At 35.6% G+C, this 22,560-nt stretch overlaps 3 protein-coding genes across 5 annotated transcripts; 2 read left to right on the top strand and 1 right to left on the bottom strand.

Annotated features, from left to right (window-relative positions):
• Positions 1-1,374: 1,374 nt before the first annotated feature.
• On the top strand, positions 1,375-6,730 carry AMSH2 (associated molecule with the SH3 domain of STAM 2). Its single transcript, XM_088515713.1, has 10 exons — positions 1,375-1,524; positions 2,448-2,504; positions 3,282-3,387; positions 3,677-3,753; positions 4,011-4,100; positions 4,294-4,356; positions 4,453-4,527; positions 4,946-5,008; positions 5,846-5,898; positions 6,358-6,730. Exons 1-10 carry the CDS (start codon positions 1,375-1,377, stop codon positions 6,530-6,532), a joined length of 909 nt encoding a protein of 302 aa, XP_088371839.1. The 3' UTR covers positions 6,533-6,730.
• Positions 6,731-8,112: 1,382 nt separating this feature from the next.
• LOC132178753 (uncharacterized) lies at positions 8,113-9,368 on the bottom strand. Its single transcript, XM_059591279.2, has one exon. It carries the CDS (start codon positions 9,171-9,173, stop codon positions 8,265-8,267), a length of 909 nt encoding a protein of 302 aa, XP_059447262.2. The 5' UTR covers positions 9,174-9,368; the 3' UTR covers positions 8,113-8,264.
• Positions 9,369-17,484: 8,116 nt separating this feature from the next.
• On the top strand, positions 17,485-22,438 carry LOC132178738 (serine/threonine-protein kinase BLUS1). 3 transcript variants are annotated; one of them, XM_059591259.2, is made up of 19 exons: positions 17,485-17,652; positions 17,781-18,035; positions 18,127-18,251; positions 18,396-18,440; positions 18,995-19,076; positions 19,252-19,320; positions 19,405-19,575; positions 19,668-19,715; positions 20,395-20,463; positions 20,640-20,744; positions 20,845-20,921; positions 21,008-21,057; positions 21,146-21,222; positions 21,330-21,449; positions 21,531-21,573; positions 21,667-21,716; positions 21,810-21,871; positions 21,957-22,008; positions 22,241-22,438. In XM_059591259.2, the coding sequence occupies exons 1-19, from the start codon at positions 17,485-17,487 to the stop codon at positions 22,274-22,276; spliced, it is 1,704 nt and encodes a 567-aa protein (XP_059447242.2). In that variant the 3' UTR covers positions 22,277-22,438. The 3 variants fall into 3 exon arrangements, with proteins under 3 accessions (XP_059447242.2, XP_088371527.1, XP_088371526.1); XM_088515401.1 differs by having other exon boundaries at positions 21,679-21,716; XM_088515400.1 differs by having other exon boundaries at positions 21,149-21,222.
• The last annotated feature ends 122 nt before the right edge of the window (positions 22,439-22,560 follow it).

Consider the following 22,560-nt stretch of genomic DNA (forward strand, 5'->3'; position numbering starts at 1 on the left):
AATTGTTTGGGTTATAAATTTTAGTATGTTTTTTTATACTTAGTAGAATAATTAAGTAAAAAATCTGGTTAATTATATAATCTTAATTAGTTTATTAATTATGAAAGGTTATATCGATTTGTAGATAACTTTGTAGTACTAAGCACAAATTGAGATGATAGTCTCTGTTATACTTATATTGTTTAGTGGTTGACCGGATAAATATTAGGTGGAGTAACGGTTTGTAAAAAAACTTACAATAAAAGTTGTAGGATTTATAGGAGCACTTAAAATATAGAGACATGATATACATTCTCTTTTGTTTCTTCTCTTATTCTCTTAATTTTTAAAATTACCATTAGATCTCTAGAGTTTACGTGAATCCCACACATAAGCCCGTAAATTTAATGATGATTTTGAAAATGGAGAGGATGAGAAGAACTGAAAGAGAAAACAATCATTTTTAAAGAGAAATACTATGGTTCCTTGTGGTGTTATGCTAATTTTATATGAATATTATTTTCTAAAAGAATATGAGGGAGAAGTGAGATAAGTTTATTTTCTATTTTTTTATAAAATAGGAAAAATTATAGTTTACCCCATAAAGTTGACAGCGTTTTGCCGTTTGTCAATTTGAACACCAAAGTTTCAATTTTTGCAATCCACCCCTTCAAAGTTTCATATTTTTGCAATTTAACCAATAGTATAAAAAACTTCCCAATTGCCTATAATTTTTTATTTTTTATAAAAAATAAATATTATGGGCAATATGAGAATTTTGAGCTAATATTGGTCGAATTAAAAAAAAAAAAAAAAAAAAAAACTGAAACTTTGTGGGGTGGATTGCAAAAATTAAAACTTTGATGTTAAAATTGAAAAACGCTGTCAATTTTGGGATAAATAGTAATTTTTCATATAAAATAATATCCGAAAAACACAAAAAGAACTTTTCCCTTTTCCAAATATAAAACACAACTTCGGTCCAAGGAAGAAGTGATGGAGATGGAAGAGAAACTTTATGAGATTCTCACCAATTGTGTGTTCTCAGATAGGATAAGGCAAATTTACTCAAAATCTCAAACAACCTACCTATTTATTGAAGTGAAATGTTGAAACAATAAATTTCATAAATGTTTTCTCATATTTTGTTCTTCGAATCAATACATCAGGGGCAACAACCCGAATCCGCGGATGAGAATGCCATGGCCGGTGATGACGTCGTAATTTTATTATAGCTGAGTTTAAATCCCATGATGTCGTCTATGGAAAACAACATGAAGACAAAAATGGCAAAACATTCCATGTCGTTTGTAAATAAGACGGAAAAGCCTCAAACTACCGTGCAAAAGATGTCGTAATAAGAGCAACAGTAAAGGATAGCGCAGACGGTATCGCATGTTGAACAGCGAGCTGCGTGTGAAAAATGAAAATCAGTACGGAAAAATGATGAGCTCTTTCACCTCATTGGAGAAAGAAGGAAGAGAAGCTGACCGCCGAATTTCGATCATCTTCTACTACAGGATTGCTAATCAGCTCGTCCACCAGGTCCTTTCTTTCATCTAACAATCCCCTTTCAACTTTTTCGTTTATTTTCTATATCCTTATGTATATTCATTTGGATTTTGGGTAAGGCAAAAGCATATAGGCATGAGCTTGCGAAATTTTTTTTTATTATTATTTTTTTAACTTTAAATTTTTGCGGATGAAACTGTGTTGAAAATATCCCCTTGTGGTTAATAATTTCTGTGATTTTAAGGGTGCTTTTAATTGATTAATTTCTCAAAGGGTGCTTATAGCACGTTGTAGTATATGACCCAGATGGTGTCTTAATCTTTGGTAGTTAGTGTTGTTCAGATATGTGCTGGTGTCTTTCTTTGCTTTGAACTATGGCCTTTTAACTTGGATTTTAGTCTTTAGATGTTAGTTTTGGTTTCATTATTGTGATGTTTGAAGATCAGGACTTTTGTGCCTTGTAGTTGTCTTTTATAAAATAAGCATCTTAAGCTGAAGATATATATGACAAAGAATGAAATTTGTGTTAGAGTGTTAGATTAAAGCTAACTTTCTTTCTTTCTTTTCTTTTCTTCCTTCCTTGTTGCCTCTGCCAAGCATCTTTTGCTCACTTTTTCCCCCACCCTTTTTCCCTCTGGGCCTCTGTGGTCTCAGAATTTTTACTGGTTTTTTCTTGGTTTAGTTATCTACCACCATTTCCCTCCCCTGCTTCAGCTATAACTTGCTCTTCCTGTTTTGCTGGTGAATCTTTATGGGCTTTCCTCTCTGCTTTGATTTGTTTGTTTAAGCTAATAGAAAGAGGTAAATTTAATCGTTTAATCAACTCTTTAACAATTTTCTCATTGCAGGAGCCCAAATTTCGTAGGTGACTTGGAATCTTTTTCTCTAGTTTTGCAGAAGGATTGACGTTGATAGGTATGTTTAAAACTGGATTCGCAGGCTCTCTGAAGTTATAAATCAGCATCGGAGTTGGACGACACCATTCAACACAAGAAAAGCTTCGTTATAACAAGGTACATACAACATCTTGAGTCTGCTGTCGTTTGATGGTATCTATCAAATATAGAAGTAGGGAAGATGACAATTGTGAATGAAACATGTGGTCGACATAAAACGACTTGCAAGTTCCACCACTAGCTTTAGGTGTTTGCATTGGCATATGTGTATCTCAATAGGAACAGATGGGTGTGTTTGCTACATGAAGCATGGAGTCTGGATGGCACATGAGAAATGAACATAAACATGAACTTTTTTAGGTCTATCTTCCTTGAAAATGAAATGTTAAATTAGAATTTATTGTGGCTCCAATACTCTCCCTGATTTACAAGGAGTCCATTGAAGAATGGGCAACTTTGAAACCGCTAGTGGCCTGTGGTTCACTATCTCATGAAGGTTATGCCCTTCTAAATGTAAGTAAGATGATGGTAGAAGTGTCACTTGGCAATACTGTTACTTCACTTATGAGTATTTAAGGAAATAAATTTTAAGATTTACTTGTAAGAGCCATGCTTTACTGTTTACAATGTGTTTTTCATTGTTGACTTTATTTCTAAAGAGGGTATTCGGTATTCCCCTGTATTTGGAATTCATGAATGATTGGAAAATGTCTTTGAGAGGGATGGAACTTCCATAGATATTATTACCTCTCAGTGGCCTGTAATTCAAGCTATGATGCTGAAGTTAAAAGATTATAATAAGTTTAGAACTCTCAGGGAGAATAGTCCTTTTTCTTTCATATTTTCTGAGATCCAACTGGGATTGTTTCTCATTTACTGTGATTACTTACACAGGTTAGAAATTCTGTCCTAACAGAATTGAGGGACCCAAGGTATGAGATTTCACTTTTTCCACAGAAAATACGTCCACTTCAGGGAACCCCAATACAAAATTTCAAAGGTTACCATTTCTATGCAGAATCTTCTTCAGTGCCGAATATAAATTTGTGTTTCTGTTTTGCTATAATATGGCCTGGTGATGATTTATTAAGAAAAATCTGGGATGGCATCTATACACTCCATGGATTCTAGAACTAGTTGCTCCCCGCTTGAATTACATTGTGCAACCATTAAGACAGCCAGCACATGTCAGCGTATTATCGTTCATACTGTTACTCTGTCATCTCCTTCTCCTATAATCTCTTGCATAGAGAGTTTGCCTCAAGGTGCACATGTTTCACATATTCCAGTGGCTGATTCAGAGCATGGACACTCAAAGTCATCTACTGAGTCAACCACATCTCAGGTCTTGCGAGATGTACATATAGTAAGAACACATGAACTGCGCCATTTTTTTGTTTTGATTTATTATTTAAAAAATTCTTTGTTATTTTTATTGTTTGGCATCACTGTATTCTTCTTTTACAAAATCATGCTACTAATCCCATGCTTCTTAGCTTCCTAAAAAATATCTTCTTATTTTCAAGTTCCATGTGTTGCTTTAAGCGCATGCCTACTTTATGGTTATATGTCATTGACTTAAAAAATAGATGGCTAATACGTCAGTGTCATATTCGTTCTTAGTCGCCACGGTTGATGGAGGATTTTCTTGAGCTTGCTAAAGAAAACACGGACAAGGATCTGGAAACCTGTGGAAATCTTGGCGCCTTTCTTGTAAGATTAATGCTTTCTCTCTACATTCTAGGGCCTGAAATATATTGTCATCCTGCTGGAGTTGCATACAGCATGATTGGCCCAATTTTGTTTAGGAAGTTTTATCCATTAATATGGGATGGTGGGGATTGATTTGAGGAGTATGTATTGCTAAGTTAAAGCTATTGTATGATTATTTCCTTCATGTGTCCAGGAAAGAGAAACATTGTACGTAACCACTCTGATCATACCCAAACAGGAATCGACTTCCAGTTCTGTTAGTCTTCAAGGCCTTTTTATTCCTCTTGATTGTGCTTTTCCATAATCTGTAATTCCATTACTGCTTACCTCTGACTTAAATTCTGAATGACAGTGTCAGGCTATAAACGAGGAGGAAGTTTTTGCCATTCAAAATGAGAGATCTCTTCTTCCTGTGGGTTGGATCCATGTATGCACATCCATCTATGCTTTTTTTTTTTGTATCATTCCTTCTCTTGTTCGCATATTCATGTGTTCTAATGCACTGTCAAAGACTAGAAGTGCTCGAGTCTTGGCATCAATAACACTATAAAGTTTGTCAAGATTGTCTATTTTTGGTAATAGTTTATACATACTATTGTTTTCTTGATGTCTATGTTCATTTTTGCTGCTTCCACACCAACCAGAATGCTTTTGACATCTTTTATGATTATCAGTTATTCTCCTGCTTTTGCTTCATGTTTGATCAGCTAGCTTCTTCTTTTCTTTTCTTCTGTTTTTTTTTTCTTTCTTTCCTGTTTTTTACTATATTTAGATATCCAGCTCATTCTGGATGGGAGTTAGCTGTATTTGTTCACTGTTGCCTAACCCTTTATATTCATTTTCAGACACATCCTTCCCAAAAATGTTTCATGTCATCAGTAGATTTGCACACTCAGTATTCGTATCAGGTAATTGACTGAGTTAAGTGTGGGCGCCCTTTGTCATTAATTGAGGAATTACATTTATTTATTTATTTTATTTGATTTGAGTGCCCAAATAGTTTGTAGCTTCCTTTCCTTAATGCACTGGGAGTTGCACCTTGTCCGTACAGGAGATGATTTTATGCCTCATACAGCTCGGGCCAAAGACCAGGGGAATTTTCTGCCTCATGAAATTTATCGTTTTCTTCTCCTGACAATATGGTGGAAGGTTGTCTTGATCTTTTGGGCAGCAAATTGGCATATCATCCTACTTAGTTATTTCCAATGAGCGCTAGTTGGCATTTACTCCCTCCATAAGGATGGTATGGAGGGTGTAGATATTGGCTCAAGAACCTCATATTGCTCGTGTAACTTGCCAATCAGATTAATAGATAAACCCCTACCCAGTTATAGTGATTAGGAAGGACTATGGTGAGACAGTATACTTCAAAAATCATACTGAACTGGGAATTAAAATGGAAAGATATTCAAAATATTTTTGAACAAATATCTTGGCCAAAAAACAAAAGAAACAATTGGCTAATTATTCTGCTAATCGGCCTGCACATAGGATAACCAGAAATTCTGAATGTTTCAAGTCTATATCAGCTTTTATTCAAAATTTGTTATGAGGTAGTTTTAGCTTTTGGGTACTTTGTGTTGATTCAAAATACTTGGCCTTTTTTTTGCATCCTATTTCCCTTTACTTTCAACTAGTTTTAGTAGTATTACTTGCAAAGACTAAATAATGCATGGAATAGTTTGTTCTGGTTCCCAATTGGTTAATGGGAAGACAAACTTAAAATGCTTCTTCTTTTTTCCCAGGTAATGGTCCCTGAGGCTTTTGCCATTGTCATGGCTCCAACTGATGCATCAAGGTGTGTAACTCTTACATTGTAGTTTAACTGTCACCAACTTGGGTGGAGGGGAGGGGACTAACAATGCTTGTTATATTAGAAATGAAATCGGCGGTGCCTTCGTCTGTGTTCTGGATTGGACATATGCACCACATACTTTTAACTCTCTACTGATTCTCCTTTTAGTTCTTGTTTATTAATAGTGCTGTCTTTAGCTCACATTTGATGTGCCAATTTGTTTTGAAATACAATGTGTGTAGCTCAAGTTTAGTATAAGTTTGTAAAATATGTAAATAAATAATACTGCTTAAGAAATACAAAGTAAAGAGATACTTGGACAGCATCCTTAAGTTTCTTTCTTCATAAAAGTAATTATTTCTACTGCAGTAGAGGCAGTTTCATCTTTTTCACATCTGATAAGAGTAAATTTATATGGATAAATAATACTATTCAGAAACTTATGAAAGGAATTTCCTCCAGGAGCTATGGAATATTTCGGGTATCCGACCCGGATGGAATGGGTGTTCTGAAAGAGTGCCAAGAGAATGGATTTCATCCTCACAAAGAACTAGCAGATGGGAGTCCCCTTTATGAGCATTGCTCTTATGTCTATAAAAATTCAAATCTGAGGTTTGAAATCTTTGACTTGCGTTGATATCCTGAGTTGCTTACTCCTTGCAACAGAGCTTGGCTTGAGGGGTTTGTTCCATATAATGCTGCTGCTATGTATAATAATACCTTCCTGTTAGTTGTATGTACATATTTACTATTTAGAGTTAAATAATGAAGACGAGCTGCAGCCTTCCGTGTTGATTTAGGAAAAAGAAAATATGAGCTACACTTTTCTTGTCTATTTCCCTGTCGTTGCATTAGATTCTGCCTTGTAATAAGGTTTTTAAGGAACAAATAATCATTGAGTGACTTGAAATATATATATATATATATATATATATATATATATATTTTAAAGGACAATTTTCTTCAAATCCAATCTATTTAGCTGACACGTGTACAAATTACATGTGATTTTCTTCAATCTTGTTTTAAGAACGAATGTGAGAATCACGTGTCTTTGTAATTTTTTTTTTAATGCTTTGCTCGTAAGTTTCCAGATTGAGAGTTTTTAGAATTCTCTTTAAATTTGAAATTTTCAAATTTATAAATCTCAGCCGTTCATTTAATCTAAGCGTCTAAAATAAATCATGTTTTTGCATTTAATGAGAAAGCTATACTCAATAAATTTAATAAGTCATGTTTTTTCATAGCTTAAATGAGATGAATGTAGTTTTGAGAGAATGGGCCTGGCTGTGGATATGGTTGGGGCCCAGAAACTTCTACAGTGCTACGTACGTTGTAGTAAGCCTCCCAGGAAAGATCCAAAAAGAAAGAACAAAAAGCAGTGACCCTTACCCCACCCACTTGGCTTGTAAAACAAGAAAAGTTGCTCTCAAATCCTCCTCCTCTCTGAAACTTCCCCACTCACTTCCTTCTTTTTTTTCTTTTTCTTTTTCTGAGCAACTTCTCGCGCAACTTCATCCTGTTAGAATAAGTTTCGTTTCTCACTTCCTCGTTTGATTTTCCTGTCTAATCTACACGTTGCTTTCAAAGTTTCTCTCAACAAATTTTGGAAGAGGACGGATATTTGTTTCACGCATTCATCCAAACAAGACTTTGATTTTTTTTTTGTCAAATAATGGGATTTGGTTCCCACCGTTACCACGTCAACAACTCGAAATTAGATTTCTTGGGGGACCATTGGCTAATGTTTACAACTAATGTAATATTTTTATTTTTTCTGAGAGAAGCATGCTTATCCCTTGCAATTTTTTAATGAAGTTCCATACTCCCAATAGATTACAAGTTGGCATATGTCATTGACCACCACCGATGACGAATACCTGTTGTTATTTATTTTATATGAAAATAACGTTATTTCCATGATGTTTCTTTCATTCTGAATCAGCTCCCTTGCTCTTCACGTGCCCATTATTAATGCAATGCGAAAAATCTCAAAATCATAAAAGGTAACCAATAATTGAGCCAACCCCACATTAAAGGCTCTTCTTAAATTCAACGGCCATCAATGAAATTTGTTTAGTTTAAAAAAATATATAATAAAAGAGAGAATTCGATAATCTTAAATCCTGAATAACAAAAATATAATTACAATTATTACTGTTAACACTGAAATTTATATTCACGTTAACATCCATCCAGTAATACTAAATCCAGAGCTGAGAATTCGAAAACCCCTACATATACGGAAAGCTTCTATTCTGCTCATATTTACATAAATTAATTATTCAATAAATTAGCTACAACAAATCCCCCCCCCCCCCCCCCAAAAAAAAAATTAATAAAAATTAATTAGCATCGCGCTTAATCAATCAGAAGGGATGCACATTCCTGCTTAACCCGTTCACGTTCGTAAAAAATCCAACTCTGTACGGCAAATAAGATTTCCGCTTATCTCCCTCCCTCTTGGCCCTATTCTTCACGTAGTGCGCCTCGTGCGCCGACGACGCCGTTTTAGCACCCTTCACTACCCTCTTCACTTCCACTTTTCCCACCTTCTCCTTCTTCTCAACGCCGTCGTTTTTCTTAGCCTCCGTCGTTGGTTCGCTGCTTGGCTTTGCGTTAGCCGACGAATGGTTCAGGAACACAAAAGCGTCGTGGCCGTCGCTGTTGCTCCGCCGAACCAAGTCCCGGAACCTCCAGATCTTCGAAAACCCCGTGGAGTTGCTCTTCTTGCTCAGCTCCGCCTTTCCGGACCACTCGCAGAACGGCCCGGCGGGGGCGCTCTCCTCCAGCTCGTCTGATTCCAAGGTCGACGACGACGGAGGATGATCGCGCTCTTCGACGAAGAACTTCCTCAGCGGCGGCCGGAGAGCCGAGGAGGAGCCCTCCTTAGGCTTCGAATCGCCGTCGTAGGCGTCGGCGATAAGGAGATCTTGGTTGAAGAGCGGGAATATCGGTCGGATCTGGCCGTCGGCGAATGCGTCGTCTGCGGAAATCGGAGATCCGTCGGGATTCACGCAAGCAAACGAGAACTCCTCCTCATCTTCATCGCCTTCCTCCTCTTCGCTGTTTTCACCTCCATCTACTAATTTCTCATCCAAAGCTTCCATTTTAGAGGCTTCTTTATCTTCCATATCCCCAGACTCGCAACCAAAAGCCTCTAGTTTAAGCTTTGCGCCGAAATCTCCGCTAAGTTTATCCGCTAGCTCTGTATATTCGCTCGCAGGTGGATAGAGATTAAAGGCCGGAGAGAGTGCCAACACTGAACCCGCTTGCATCTTTTCAAAATACTTCAATCAATGAGGCAAAGAAGGCGGAGGAAATATATATAGGGGATTTTGAATCTGTTGGGGATGGGGTGTGGGGTTTAAATAAATAAGGTGGTTGGTGATTGTTGGGGGAGACCAGTACGAAGTTGTTAAGTTTGAACGGGGATTTCTTAATTCTTAATAACAGTGTTCGGGGAAGAAACAATGTTGATTTACGTTGCTAATAAAGCCGAGAAAACGAGTAGCGGAGAGCGCGTAAGTGGGCCCCGCCCCAGGTGTTGGCAGGCGGTCCGAAATATCGGTGAGTGTGTGTGTATGTGTGTGTGAGGTATTTACGGTTCTGGCCTTTTCATTTTGACGAGTCGTTGTTGGAGAATAGTACGGATATGGAATGAATGACCCGCTGTTTCTTGGTTCACAAGGACCACGTGTTCACACATACATACACGCGGATTATTCCTGGGTTGCCCACGTGTTTCGTTGGTAGCTTCTGGAAGGACTTGTTAGTGGATCAGATTCCTCCAGGTCTAGAGATGGGTAACTCATGAGAGCCAGTGAGTCACGGATGATGTAAGGGCTATGCTAACGTAACGGAGTCTGTCAGCCTGTGATTTTGGATAGCAATTGCCAAAACATGACTAGGAGGTTGATTAAACACAAAACATGACTAGGGAGGAGAAACAATTAAAGTACGTAAACCTCGTTATCATCTAATGTCAGTCCGTCACCGTCCCTTGCCAATTCTGGGGAGGTGGCTATATGGGGCCGTATCTCCTCCCTTTCGAAATATACTAGTTTTAGGAGAAAATGACTTAGATTAATCACGACCCACGAGCCACATGTATATTATCGGCTGAGAATGTTTCAGATATTTCGTATCAACGTTGAAGGATAAGGATTCAGACCCCTCCATATTTAGGATTTGATAAATTTTTAGAAAAATGTTAGGTGTTCTTATAATGTTTTTCTGATATCTTCACTTTTAAAATTGTCAATAGATTAAAAGTCAATAATAATAATCTCAAATTCAACGACGTCACAATTAAGAAAACACTAGAAGAACATTTAACATTTTTCTAACTTTTTATATTAGTTTTGATTTTTTCTTTCTTCTAATTATATATCATAATTGTTTGTATGTAATTAAATCTTCGGAATTTGATACATTTTTCAGCTCCAATAGTGATTTTAAAATTACATAATTTTTAAAAGAACATAAAAATGACATGAAAAAGACACCGAACATTACTCCGCAATTGTATAACATTTCCAATTTTTTCTTTTTGTTCTTTCTGTTGCTTACTAAACATATATTGTATTCATTGTTTTCTTGTCGTAAGTGATGATGTAATAGATTCTCCTTTGCTTAGTTGATTATCATAAGGCATGACGCAATTTGATTAGTTGACTCAACGACATATTAATTATATGTTTACACTCTAAATTTGCATACATTTCTCCATTGAATTATTATGTAGATCGATCTCAATTTCCTTACGGCTTAAGGATCGCAGTTATTTACTGACGAAGCCATTTCTTCATTTGGGAGACTTTTAATTAGTAGAAGCAACCCCAACCCCAACCCCACCCCGTTGACAAATCAAACATTTTTGGTGTAGTTACTGCCTAATATACGCTGCCTGCAGCTTCGAAGAAACCCGCTAACGCTTTCTTTCTACGACCAAATTTGGTAAGATGGCAGTCGCTTTGACCGCCATTGATGACCGAAGAAGAAGCTTCTAAATCCATGGAAGTAGGGTCAAACTCATGACTCGCCACCCGTGCTGTGGTTTTATCAACCTTTTAAACAAATGCAAATAAGACCCTTTCAAAATCACGCACGTTCTCCCCCTGCAGCCTTGCTGCGGAAGAGTTGTTTTTATCACAAGTTGCACTTTTCAAATATTCATGCCTAGCGAGAGGGATGAGACTAAGGCTGATATTTTTAACATGATTTGTAATTCGACACTAATTCAATATAAAATTAACGGCGGTTAATATAGAATAAAGGAGAGAGAGAGAAAAAAAATACAAAAATTAAGGTAGCTCAGCATATAGCTTACATCCATACACTAAAACCTTAATAGACTATATATTTTCTTAATGTATAATTTGAGTACATAGCTATATTTATAGAGTTTTGACATAATTTAAAAAACAAATCCCTTGAATTAAGGGTAATTAATAACAAATCAAATCAACAATAATGAATCCTTATTAATCAAAATAATTTATATCCTTAATAATGATTATCAATTTTTTACACAACTTGTAAACTCAATATGAAATTAATAAATTAAGATTAAAGATTCTAACATGTTTGATTAAAGTATTAATCCCTTTATATAATCTTATATTTATACATTAATATAAATATAATTAGTAAAAAATATCTTATATTTACATTAATTTGGTCTTAACCCAAATTGAAATATCTTATTATAATTAGTTGCATGTTGAAGATCAAGCAAAGAAAAAAAAGGGTTATATTATAAGGGATTTAAAAAACAGAAAAAGCTAGGGTGGCGGGGAAGAGGTCAATGTGTACTAAATAATCTCATCAAGAAAGTCCCCCGTTACCTAAAAAAATAAAAAATAAATAAATAAAGAAAAATAAAGTCCCCCAACTTCTTGACAAACTCATAAAAGTCAAAATTGGTTATGAGAATCCGAAAGAAACGACCGCCCCGATCGAATCCGGTGGTGCATTCAATGAAGGGGCATCCCTGTGCCCTTATCCCCTAAGGAAAACGACAATTTTTATTTTTATAATTGTTAGCACTAGCTAGCAGACCACCGGTAGGACGGCGGGAGCGTATAAAATCTGTGCTTGCTGGCCTGTTTGGCAGACGGCTGTAAATTCTATTGCCCACTAAATTTGGGGCAAAAAAAGATTTGATTGAAGCCTTATCATCTATATGATAAGGGGATAAGGGGATAATTTCTATATAGACATGGGTATAAATCAGTTTTTTTTTTCCCATCAATAAAAATAAGTCACCTAGAATTACTCTACCGTTTCAAATAGACACCAAAACACCAAATTACATAAGTTTTTCCATTTTTTTTTTTTTAAGAAATTGTAAAAGGGCTGAGGGTGGCTCGCTGCCCACCCCAACCCCTCTGGGGTGGCCAGCAAGCCACCCCATATGGGTGGAGGTGGCTGCACGGCCACCCCATGGGCGCGGGCCACCTCCAACAAATCTAAGGTGGCTGCGCAGCCACTCTCAGCCTTGTTGCAATTTCTTAAAAAGAAAAAAAAAAAAAATCTATATAACCTAGTATTTTATACAAAAAAAAAAAAAAAAAAAAAAAAATTGATTTACATCAATTCCTTATAAAAGTTATCCTCGTCTGATAATAGATTTTTTTTTCTTTAAATTTGAGCATAAAAAATCTAAGATGAGGGAGGAGCTCTATGATTTTTTTGGCCAAATGGATAACCGCAAGTTGCGGAGACGTAAATGCTTTCTTAAAAAGATCCGGAGATAATTGTGATATTCAAAAAAGTTAAGTGAACTTTTGTAATTTTTCATGACAAGGACAAGGAGACAGAAATGGAACCGAGGATGTCAGAGGTATAATCGGGGATAATTTCTAGTGAGCCCATTTTGTTTAAATACGGCTTTATTTGAATGTAACTTACTTTCGACTTCTGAGGCCCAGCAAGTGATTGGGCTTCGTCTTAGAGACCACGGTCTGGTTTCCGCTAAAGGTTGGTCTAAGCTTTTTGGGCTAGATTAAGTTAATGAACAACCAAATACTACTAATCACTCCGCCACGCCACACTTAGGGCCTGTTTGAGATTGCGTTTAAGATACCTAAAAGTACTTTTAACACTCAAAAAGTTCATTTGAAGAAAAAAGTATTTGTTAGTATAAAAAGCCTAAAAAAGGCAAAAAAATACTTTTGACAAAAGCTTAAAAATGAAGCTTTTGCCCAAAAGCTCTTTTTGACTTAAAAACTCTATTTCTCAAACGCAATCCCAAACATGCTCTTAACTGCAGGCCTAATCTTACAGCGGTTGTTATTGGAAAATTTTGCTTAACCCTCTAATTATCATGCTTTTTATAAATTTTTTGAAAGTTCAAAAATTTGTAGGTAATGTCCTATGTATTAGCCCACATGACCATGGCTAATACATAAAACCAATGTCCTATGTATTATCGCTTTTCAGTGTAAGTTAGATAATAAACTTCCATCTTTTTTAGGAGGAAAAGTATCATTAGATTATAAAACCAATGCTATAAAGATTGCAACTTGAAACTTGCTCAATTTACATAATGGAAATTTATGAGCCTCTGATATTAAACTAATGGTAATGGTTATAAAAAAAAATGAAAGAAAAAATAAACAAACTTCACATATTGGAAAAAAAAAAAGAAAAAGAAAAAGAAAATGGAAACAAACAATGCAACATAATTATTTCTTATGTCCTATAAAAAAATATTTGGAGTACTACATTTTGGACAGAGTTTTTCTTCAAACTGGGTTGGAAAAGTTTTATTCAACCTAGTCTATAAAAGTGATATGTGTCCCTTAAACATATGAAAAACACTTCTTTTTTTTTAATAGTATGGACAAAGTTGAAATAAATTTAATTGAAAGCTCATGTTTATCTTACATGTTATTAAAAAAATGAACTCATATCACTTATATAGATTAGATTTAAATAAATTCTTCCAACCTAGTTTAAAGAAAAACTCAGTCCATACATTTTCACCCATCATAAATTAATTGTGGTATAGGCATCATGGTTGTCGTCATCATCATCTCTCTCCATCTCCGCGAGTCCTTTTATAGTTGTCTTTTTAACTAATTATTTAGTTATAGTTAATATAATTATTTACTACGTACACACCTTTCGGTTGATAGTTCAAAATTAGAGACTTAATATATTAAAAATAAAAAGAACATGAAAGAACGGCCCAATGAGGGAGAGAGATGACAGAAGATAAATTAGAGACATTATTAAAATTGTGTTAAGTGACCTTTTAGACAATGTATTGGGACATGCACTACAAAAAAGGTACTGTTTCCTGACGGAGGTTTACTGACGTGTCAGGTCACCTGACACGTCAGTAAACACTCCTGACGGGGCTTTCCTGACGCGTGTAAGGCGTGAAGAATGTGGGTGTCAGGAAATGAGAATTCCTGACGTGCCAAAAATGACACGTCAGGAATTCCTGACGTGTTATAAGTTGACACGTCAGGAATTCTTCTGACGTGTGAATTTCAACACGTCAAGAGAATTCCTGACGTGTCAATTTTTGACACGTCAGGAATTATTGACGTGTTGAAATTCACACGTCAGAAGAATTCTTGACGTGTCAATTTTTGACACGTCAGGAATTATTGACGTGTTGAAATTCACACGTCAGAAGAATTCCTGACGTGTCAATTTTTGACACGTCAGGAATTCCTGACGTGTGTGAATTTTAACACGTCAGGAATTACTGACGTGTCATCTTTTGACATGTCAGCAAATTTAAAATTATTAAAAAATAATAATTTTTCTTTTTTTAATTTTTTTCTGGATTTTTTTTAATTAAAAATATTTTTTTAATTCTGGAACAGTAGTTCGTCTTCTCCGATCCCCCAGCTCTCCCTAATCTCTTCCTTCCTCCATTTTCACTCTCTCTCTCTCTCTCTCTCTCTCTCTTCTTTCTTCCATTTTCACTCTCTCTCTCTCTCTTCTTTCCTCCATTTTCACTCTCTTTTCTCTCTTCTTTCCTTCATTTTCAAAAACCCAAACCCAAAAAATCAAAAACCCAAATCAAAAAATAAACCTTTCGATCTTCTTCTCTTCAAATCAAAAATCTCTCAAATCAAATCAAAATAAACCAAATCAGAGCTTCTTCAAATCAAAAATCTCTCTTCTTCGATCCTCTTCTCTTCTCTGTTTTTTTTTTTTTTTTCTTTTCTGCTGCTTCGATCTCTTCTCTCTTTTTTTTTTTTTTTTTTTTTTTTTTTTTTTCTGCTGCTTCTCTGCATCTTCTATCTTCTCCCATTTTTTTCTTCTTCCCTCTAGAGGAGCTGGTGGCCGGATGTACAGAGAGAAGAGGCTAGGGAGATTGAGAGAGGAGAGAGAGAGCTGTGTTTGGAAATAAAAGAAAAAGGATTAAAGAATATGAATATATAATAGAATTATAAAGGGAAAAGAAGAGGGAAAGAAGATAGGAAAAAAGAGGGAAAAAATTGAAAATTCCGCTTGTTTTTTGATATCAGGTTTCTGACGTGCTAAAATTAGCACGTCAGAAATTTCTGACGTGTTAATTCTAGCACGTCAGAAATTTCTGACGTGCTATTTTTAGCACGTCAGGAATCTAACATAAAAAAGAAAAAAAAAAAGAAAAAAAAAAGTGAATATATATAATATAAATAAACCTAATATAAAAAATATATATTTATTTATTTATTTCTGAAATATATATATATATATATATATATATATATATAAAAGAATTCCTGACGTGCCAAATATGGCACGTCAGGAATTCCTGACGTGCTATATTTGGCACGTCAGTAATTCCTGACGTGCCAAATATAGCACGTCAGGAATTCTTTTATTTTATTCTTTTTTTTTTTTTTTTGTCTTCATTATTTTTCTTCTCTCTCTTTCTTAATTAATTCATTCTCTCTCTTTTTTTTCTCTCTCTCTTTGCACGTAGGCTTCAATTCTTCTAATTTTTTTTTTCCCTTTTCTTTTTCCTCCCCCAAGTTCCAACACACCGTAGTGTGCACGTACAGTACCCTGCAATTTTTCTTTCCTTCTCTCTCTCTGTACGGTAGCACGTCAGAAACCTGATATATTAAAAAAAAAAAAATTGAATTTAAATTTCCTGACGTGTCAAATTCAACACGTCAAAAAAAAAATTGTTGACGTAGCAAAAAAATGGTACTGTTTGCCACGTCAAAAAATGGCCTTTTTTTGTAGTGACGTATATATATATATTTATATATTATATTTACTGACGTGTCACTTTGACACGTCAGTAATTACTGACGTGTCAAAGTGACTCGTCAACAATTACTGACGTGTCAAAGTGACTCGTCAACAATTATTGACGTGTCAAAGTGACACGTCAATAATTGCTGACGTGTCAAAGTGACACGTCAATATTTCTTGACGTGTCAGTATTTGACACGTCAGTAAATAATCAATCAATTATTTATTAATTTTAAAATGATGTCAGATTAAATTTGGTTCAAATTTACTGACGTGTCAATTATAACACGTCAGGAAATACTGACGTGTTGTTTTCAACACGTCAGTAAATGTTGACGTGTAACTTTTAACACGTCAGTAAATAATTTGTTGACGTGCTACTTTTGACACGTCAGCATTTACTGACGTGCCAAAAAAATATTACTGTTTGCCACGTGAAGAAATGGCCTTTTTTTTGTAGTGATGTCAAATGGCACTTTCGCTTGTGTTTTCACCTCCACGCTATGCTCCAACCCACTTGCTAAATATTTTGATGACGAAACTCATCAATCATGTGCCTCTAATCGATTTAGTGGTCAGTTTAATTTGTACCAATTATGTACCATGTGTTTTTTTTTTTTTTGGTTATTGCTCTTACCTAACTTTTCCTTGTTTGAGACAACATTTCAGGCTTACAATTGACTCTTGGCTTCGTTTGTTTTTATTTTTTTGTTCTTTGATTTTATTGAAAAACCAAAATTATTTTTCAACAATGTGATATTATGTTAAATCATTATTTATCTAAAGTTTTTTTAAGTTATTTAGATAAATAATGATTTAATTAAAATCACATTTTTATCCCATAATTATCCTTCAATGCTAACATGTCTGTTAAATTACCAATTATCCCAAAAGCCTAAATGGAGTCAAGATTCGATCTCAGGACTTTTGACTTTAATATCATATTAAATTACCAGATATTCCAAAAGTTTAAGCTGGTAGGAAGAGATAAATCTAATCACTTTACGATTACTTTAACATTGTTAATTCCAATCATTTTTTATTTTTTCTCCTTTAACAATGAAAGATAAAAAGGTTGATTGAAACTGCAACATCATCATTGTAAATAGTTGAAAGATAAAAAAATGTGATTTTTAAGATTACCCTTCTAACAAATGTTGCATTAATATTAAAAAAACACATTTTTATCCTATAATTATCTCCCGCTGACGATGCGTCTGTTCCGACCAATCTTTAGGCTTTTTTTTTTCTTCATATTTTATTATTTTTGAATCTCTGGCTTTTATTTTTATTTTTTTTTTATAAAAAAAAAACGGAATAAGTTTCGTGATTTATATGGGAGGAGTACTTACAATAGGAAATTAAAACACCATGGAAAATTTGGCGCAAAAGAAATTTCCAGCCAGTTCAAAGGATTATAAGTTGTACGAAGAGGTCGGTGAAGGTGGCAGTGCCACCGTGTACAGAGCTCTCTGCATTCCGCTTAACGAGATCATTGCTGTCAAAGTTTTCGATCTGGAGAAGTGCCATAATGACATGGTATGTATATATGTGTGTGTGTGTGTGTGTTGCTGCTTTGCAGTTTGTTGTGCTGTAGATAATTGCATGTAGAGTTCCTTTAAGAATGATGTTTGCATTATATTTGTTTTTGGGATCGTTTTGTACAGGAAGCTATTCGTCAAGAAGTACAAACAATGAGCTTGATTGAGCATCCAAATCTTCTGAGAGCATATTGCTCCTTCGCAACTGGCAGCAGCCTCTGGGTTGTGATGCCTTACATGGCGGGCGGATCATGTCGTTACATAATGCAATCTGCTTATCCAGATGGGTTTGAACAGCCTGTTATTGCCACCTTGTTGTATGAAGTTGTAAAAGCTCTTGCTCATCTTCATGCCCAAGGACTCATTCATAGAGATATTAAGGTATCCAATCCCTGTCATAATGTTTTGCAAGTTAATTTGTCTACGGATCTTTCAGTTTTTGGTTAATACTGTTGATCTATTATCTCTGCAGGCTGGGAATATATTGGTTGATTCAAAAGGTGCAGTCAAGTTAGCAGACTTTGGGTTGGTAGCAAGCATGTTTGATCTTGGTAGTAGACAGCGTGCAAGAAAAACGTTTGCCGGAACTCCATGCTGGTGCTGATCAATTCAACCCTGCAAATCTCACTACTGTTGGATTGTCCAAAGCACTACTTATTGCATACTCTGTTCGAGTCGGACTAAAAAATCTTTCTGCACTACTTGTGTTTGTAAAACTCTCACCCTTTTTGATTTTCACAGGATGGCTCCAGAAGTTATGCAGCAATTGCATGGATATGACTTCAAGTGAGTGGGTGATTTAGGGACAATAGCTCCCCCCTTATTGTGGATGTCTATAACTAACCTCTAGCACTTAATAGTTCTTTTGTTTAGAGGGAAACTTTGTATGGTCACAATGCAACAACTTGTTGGTTTTTGGCTTGGAAAATGCTTGGGTACTACACCTTTTACTACAAATTATTTATGAAATTGAGGTGGAAATCCATAATTGGTTAAATGATTAAGAGTGTATGGTTGACAAGTCAGCTACTAACTAATTAAATTGATAAGCAAGATTTTTTATTTAATCATTTTACCAATTATTGATTGCTGACGTTTGTAAAGAATTTTGTAATAAAAGTTGTAGTATCTTTAGGGGCATTCTTTGGTCTTTAATATTGGGTTGTTCCACACAAGTCTTTAAAAAGAAAATGATACTATTAGTGATGCCTTGAAAAAATTTGAATTATGACCTTGATTTGAAGTTTCTACTGTGCTGAATTTAACACTGACGTTTTTGTAATCAGTTAAACTATGTGGAGTTATTATGCATGTGTTCTTATATGAGTTTCTATGAACAGAGCAGACATTTGGTCATTTGGAATAACATCTCTAGAACTTGCTCATGGTCATGCGCCATTCTCCAGGTATCCACCCATGAAGGTAAATCTCTGGACATACTAATCTGTATTTTGCAGATTGAGTCAAGTATTGGTATAATGTGAATTGGGTACAGGCCAGTCATCTCAATTTTTTTTTTTTTTTTTTTTTTTTTGTGTGTGGGTGAAATCCCTTCTTTTTCTGGCATCTTGAATGCTTTATTTCTTGTCCACTGCAGGTATTCCTGATGACCGTACAAAATGCGCCACCTGGTCTTGACTATCACAGGGACAAGAGGTTTTCAAAGGTGTCTGCCATTTAATTGAAACTTTAACTTCTTTTAAGGCAGTAGCTTTTTATGTATTCCTCTGAAACTGACCATCCTTTCCAGTCATTTAAAGAGATTGTAGCTGCTTGCTTAGTAAAGGATCCAGTGAAGCGCCCTACAGCAGAGAAGCTTTTGAAGCACCGCTTCTTCAAACATGCACGCTCAAATGAATTTCTGGCTCGGGGTATTCTTGATGGCCTTTCTCCACTTGGTGAACGTTTTAGGATGCTGAGGGTCTGTATTCTCATTTCAGTACTCATCAACCCTTCTTCTGAAAGCGGGCATAATTCACATCATTCATGTTTTTATATGCCTTCTTTGTACAGGAAAAAGAGGCCGACATTGTGCATAATAAGGCAATGTATGAGTCACAGGTAATTACTAACGTTTTGTTTGGCAATTATTGTTTAGGGATCCTAAATAAGAAGTTGCTGCATAACATGTGGATTATTTTTTCTTCATTCCCAAATTAGATTGTCATGCTGGCTTGTGCTATTAGCTGGAACGGGGGTTGGCTGTCGAAATAGTAATGATCTTCATGCTAATCACAGAAAGGTGCCGTAAACATTGTAAACCCACCTAGGATTATGTTGTGTGACTAGGCAGTCAAATCACTTACGGCCATTTGGGGGTGGCTGATTCACACCCACTGGACCACCGCCTATTTAGTTAAAGCGGGTGATTTGACTATCCCCTCTCTTTTTTTATAATTAGTTTTATAATTTTTTTTTTAATTGTAAGTGCCACATGTCACAATATAATTGTTGCTAATACGGCATATTAACAAATTTTGTAATTTTTCTTAGCCCAAGAAGTGTTTAGTCACTTTTTAAACCCCATAGAGCTATTTGTCACAATCCCAAACCGCATGGACCAATTTAGCAATTTGTCCTTAGTATTGTTATGTTATATCCCAGCATATGTACTGTTGTGCATCAATTATCCTAGTGCTAATTTCACTCTCTTTCGTCATGCGTTAAAAAACTCATTAGTTACTGCTCAACTTTGATCTCAATGGCCTAATTAGATAGATTTCCTTGGTTGACCTTGCAGCGAGAGTACATACGGGGAATCAGCGCATGGAATTTTGATCTAGAGGATTTGAAAAGGCAGGCTGCTCTTGTAAGTACGGTAATCCCTGCTTGTGGATGTAGGATTAACTCCCAACAAAGTCTGTGTGCTGTTTTCTCTTTCTTTCTCTTTTACTTTTCACTGAATTTGATGGGTTTAACAAACTGATCACAAACATATATACAGAGTGATGCCATGCTGATGTAAAAATATTGTTTTGCGTTCAGATTCAGGATGATGATGGACTTGACGACTTAGCTCTTCTAGCAGAGAAACTGTCAGGGGAAAGGTTGAATCATTCGAATGTAGCAGAATCTGCATCCTCCCAGGAGGTAAAATCCTGTGCTAATTACAAATGCAACTCAATCTTGGGCTTCCAGGAATTTGCATGACTTTTCCAGATATTTATCATCTACTTTCTAATTGTATCAGATTGGGCGTAATTATCTTCATCGTGTTGGTAGTTCTCCAGCTCTATCTCGCATTCAATCTCGTGAAGCACTTGAGTCGTAAGTATAAAAGAAACTTTGTTTTGGTATGATCCCATTGACGACTTAAATGTGTTTCATGCTAATTACCTCCACTACATTTGCAGCGATCAATTGCTAACTCCTCAAAATAGAGATAAGAGCAAGCTCCCATCTGGTGTGCTGTTTATGCTCTCTCTGTTTAGTTTACATCTACTCACATTGATTCAATTGTTCACAAATGCTTTGTTAAATTGGTCATGCAGCAGAGGATGCATTCGAAGAAATGGGTTTCCAAAACAAGTCCTGGTTCACAATCAAATTTGCAGATTCCAGACCTAAGGTACCCCGGCAAACCCATTTCATCATGTTGTTCAAATATTTTGAAGCTTGGAATTTTCATCCTTGCAATGGCTTTTCTGAGAATTGCCACTCATTTTTCTCATTCAGGATACTCCAAATAGCTTCACCAATCCCTTTTCCCGACAGTCTATAAATTCTATGCCTTCTACAGACACCTATGTTCTTGTCAGGGTGCAGTCTATGTTACAGCAGAATGCAATACAAAGGGTGTGCACTATTCTTTGTTTGTCTACTTACTAACTAGCTTATACGTTGGCTTTTTCTCATCATTCTTCATAATTCTGGCAGGAACAAATAGTAAAATTAATTAGATATGTTAATCAAACCACAGGTAATGCTTATTTTATTATTAATAATTTCTTTCTGCATTTTCATGTTGAGTTTCCCACCTTCTGTTTGTTGATGTTGTATTTGCACAATGAAGGTAATAATATAGAGTATGCAGGGGAAGCAGGCAACGATGATCGCCTACAGGTACAAACACCTTCTTATGAACCTCATTTATAACTTGCTGCAATAGTAGCAACAACTCTGTTTGCTTTGAATTTACCCTTTCACAATTTGCAGGCATCTCTAGCCTCTGCAAGGGAGAGTGTCTTACAAGCTCAAGTGATCACCATGGAACAAAGGTGTGTGAGATGCACCCAATGTCATTTCACTACAAATGTTTCATTTAATTGATAAATCTTTACTGTCACTTCTCTGTAATGTCAGCATTGAAAAACTTGTTGAAGAGTTACAGAGATGGAAGACAAAAAATACAGAGGTATGTAGCCATCACTGAAAGATTATGCTTGGTAAAATTTATTCACTTTGGTAACTATGCTTTCCAACATTTAGAGCCTGATATAAGCATATGTGGGCTTCTTCTGTTGATCAAGGATTAGATTTGACATTTAGTAGTAGGGAAAAGGTTTTCTCTAGTGACAGCATGCAAACCCATTTTTGAAATCTGTAGAACAAAGTTTAAATTGGACTTGGTTCTCTCTGTCATGCAGCTGGAAAAGCAATTAACAGCTTTGCTTGACAAGTAGGGGCCATTGGGCCACTGGGATACTTATGGACTCATGAGGGATTTGTTTAAACGTAAAAAGTCTCCTATATTCTCAATTTTCAACTTCTTAAGTACACCGTATCTTGGTCAATGTGATCTGTGAGATTCAAATGCATAAATATCCATTTGTAAATTATACTCTATTGACAATGCAACAATTATCTTCCCCAATTGTCTTTTTTTTAAGTATGGCTTGTATTCTATGTCGGTGTAATGTAAGTTGAAACTGTTACATTAATAATTGAAGAAGCATTGTACAAAAAC

This window comes from Corylus avellana, chromosome 4 (assembly GCF_965113065.1).
Source record: "Corylus avellana chromosome 4, dhCorAvel1.hap1.2, whole genome shotgun sequence".
In the NCBI taxonomy this organism is placed as follows: domain Eukaryota; kingdom Viridiplantae; phylum Streptophyta; class Magnoliopsida; order Fagales; family Betulaceae; genus Corylus; species Corylus avellana.

Coding starts and splice junctions, on each gene's coding strand:
- AMSH2 (XM_088515713.1), top strand. CDS start 1,375: ATGTTGAACAGCGAGCTGCGTGTGAAAAATGAAAATCAGTACGGAAAA. Junction 4,101..4,293: donor GAAATCTTGGCGCCTTTCTT/GTAAGATTAATG, acceptor TCATGTGTCCAG/GAAAGAGAAACATTGTACGT. Junction 5,899..6,357: donor GCTCCAACTGATGCATCAAG/GTGTGTAACTCT, acceptor AATTTCCTCCAG/GAGCTATGGAATATTTCGGG.
- LOC132178753 (XM_059591279.2), bottom strand. CDS start 9,173: ATGCAAGCGGGTTCAGTGTTGGCACTCTCTCCGGCCTTTAATCTCTAT.
- LOC132178738 (XM_059591259.2), top strand. CDS start 17,485: ATGGAAAATTTGGCGCAAAAGAAATTTCCAGCCAGTTCAAAGGATTAT. Junction 19,576..19,667: donor AACGTTTTAGGATGCTGAGG/GTCTGTATTCTC, acceptor TTCTTTGTACAG/GAAAAAGAGGCCGACATTGT. Junction 21,574..21,666: donor ATATGTTAATCAAACCACAG/GTAATGCTTATT, acceptor TGCACAATGAAG/GTAATAATATAGAGTATGCA.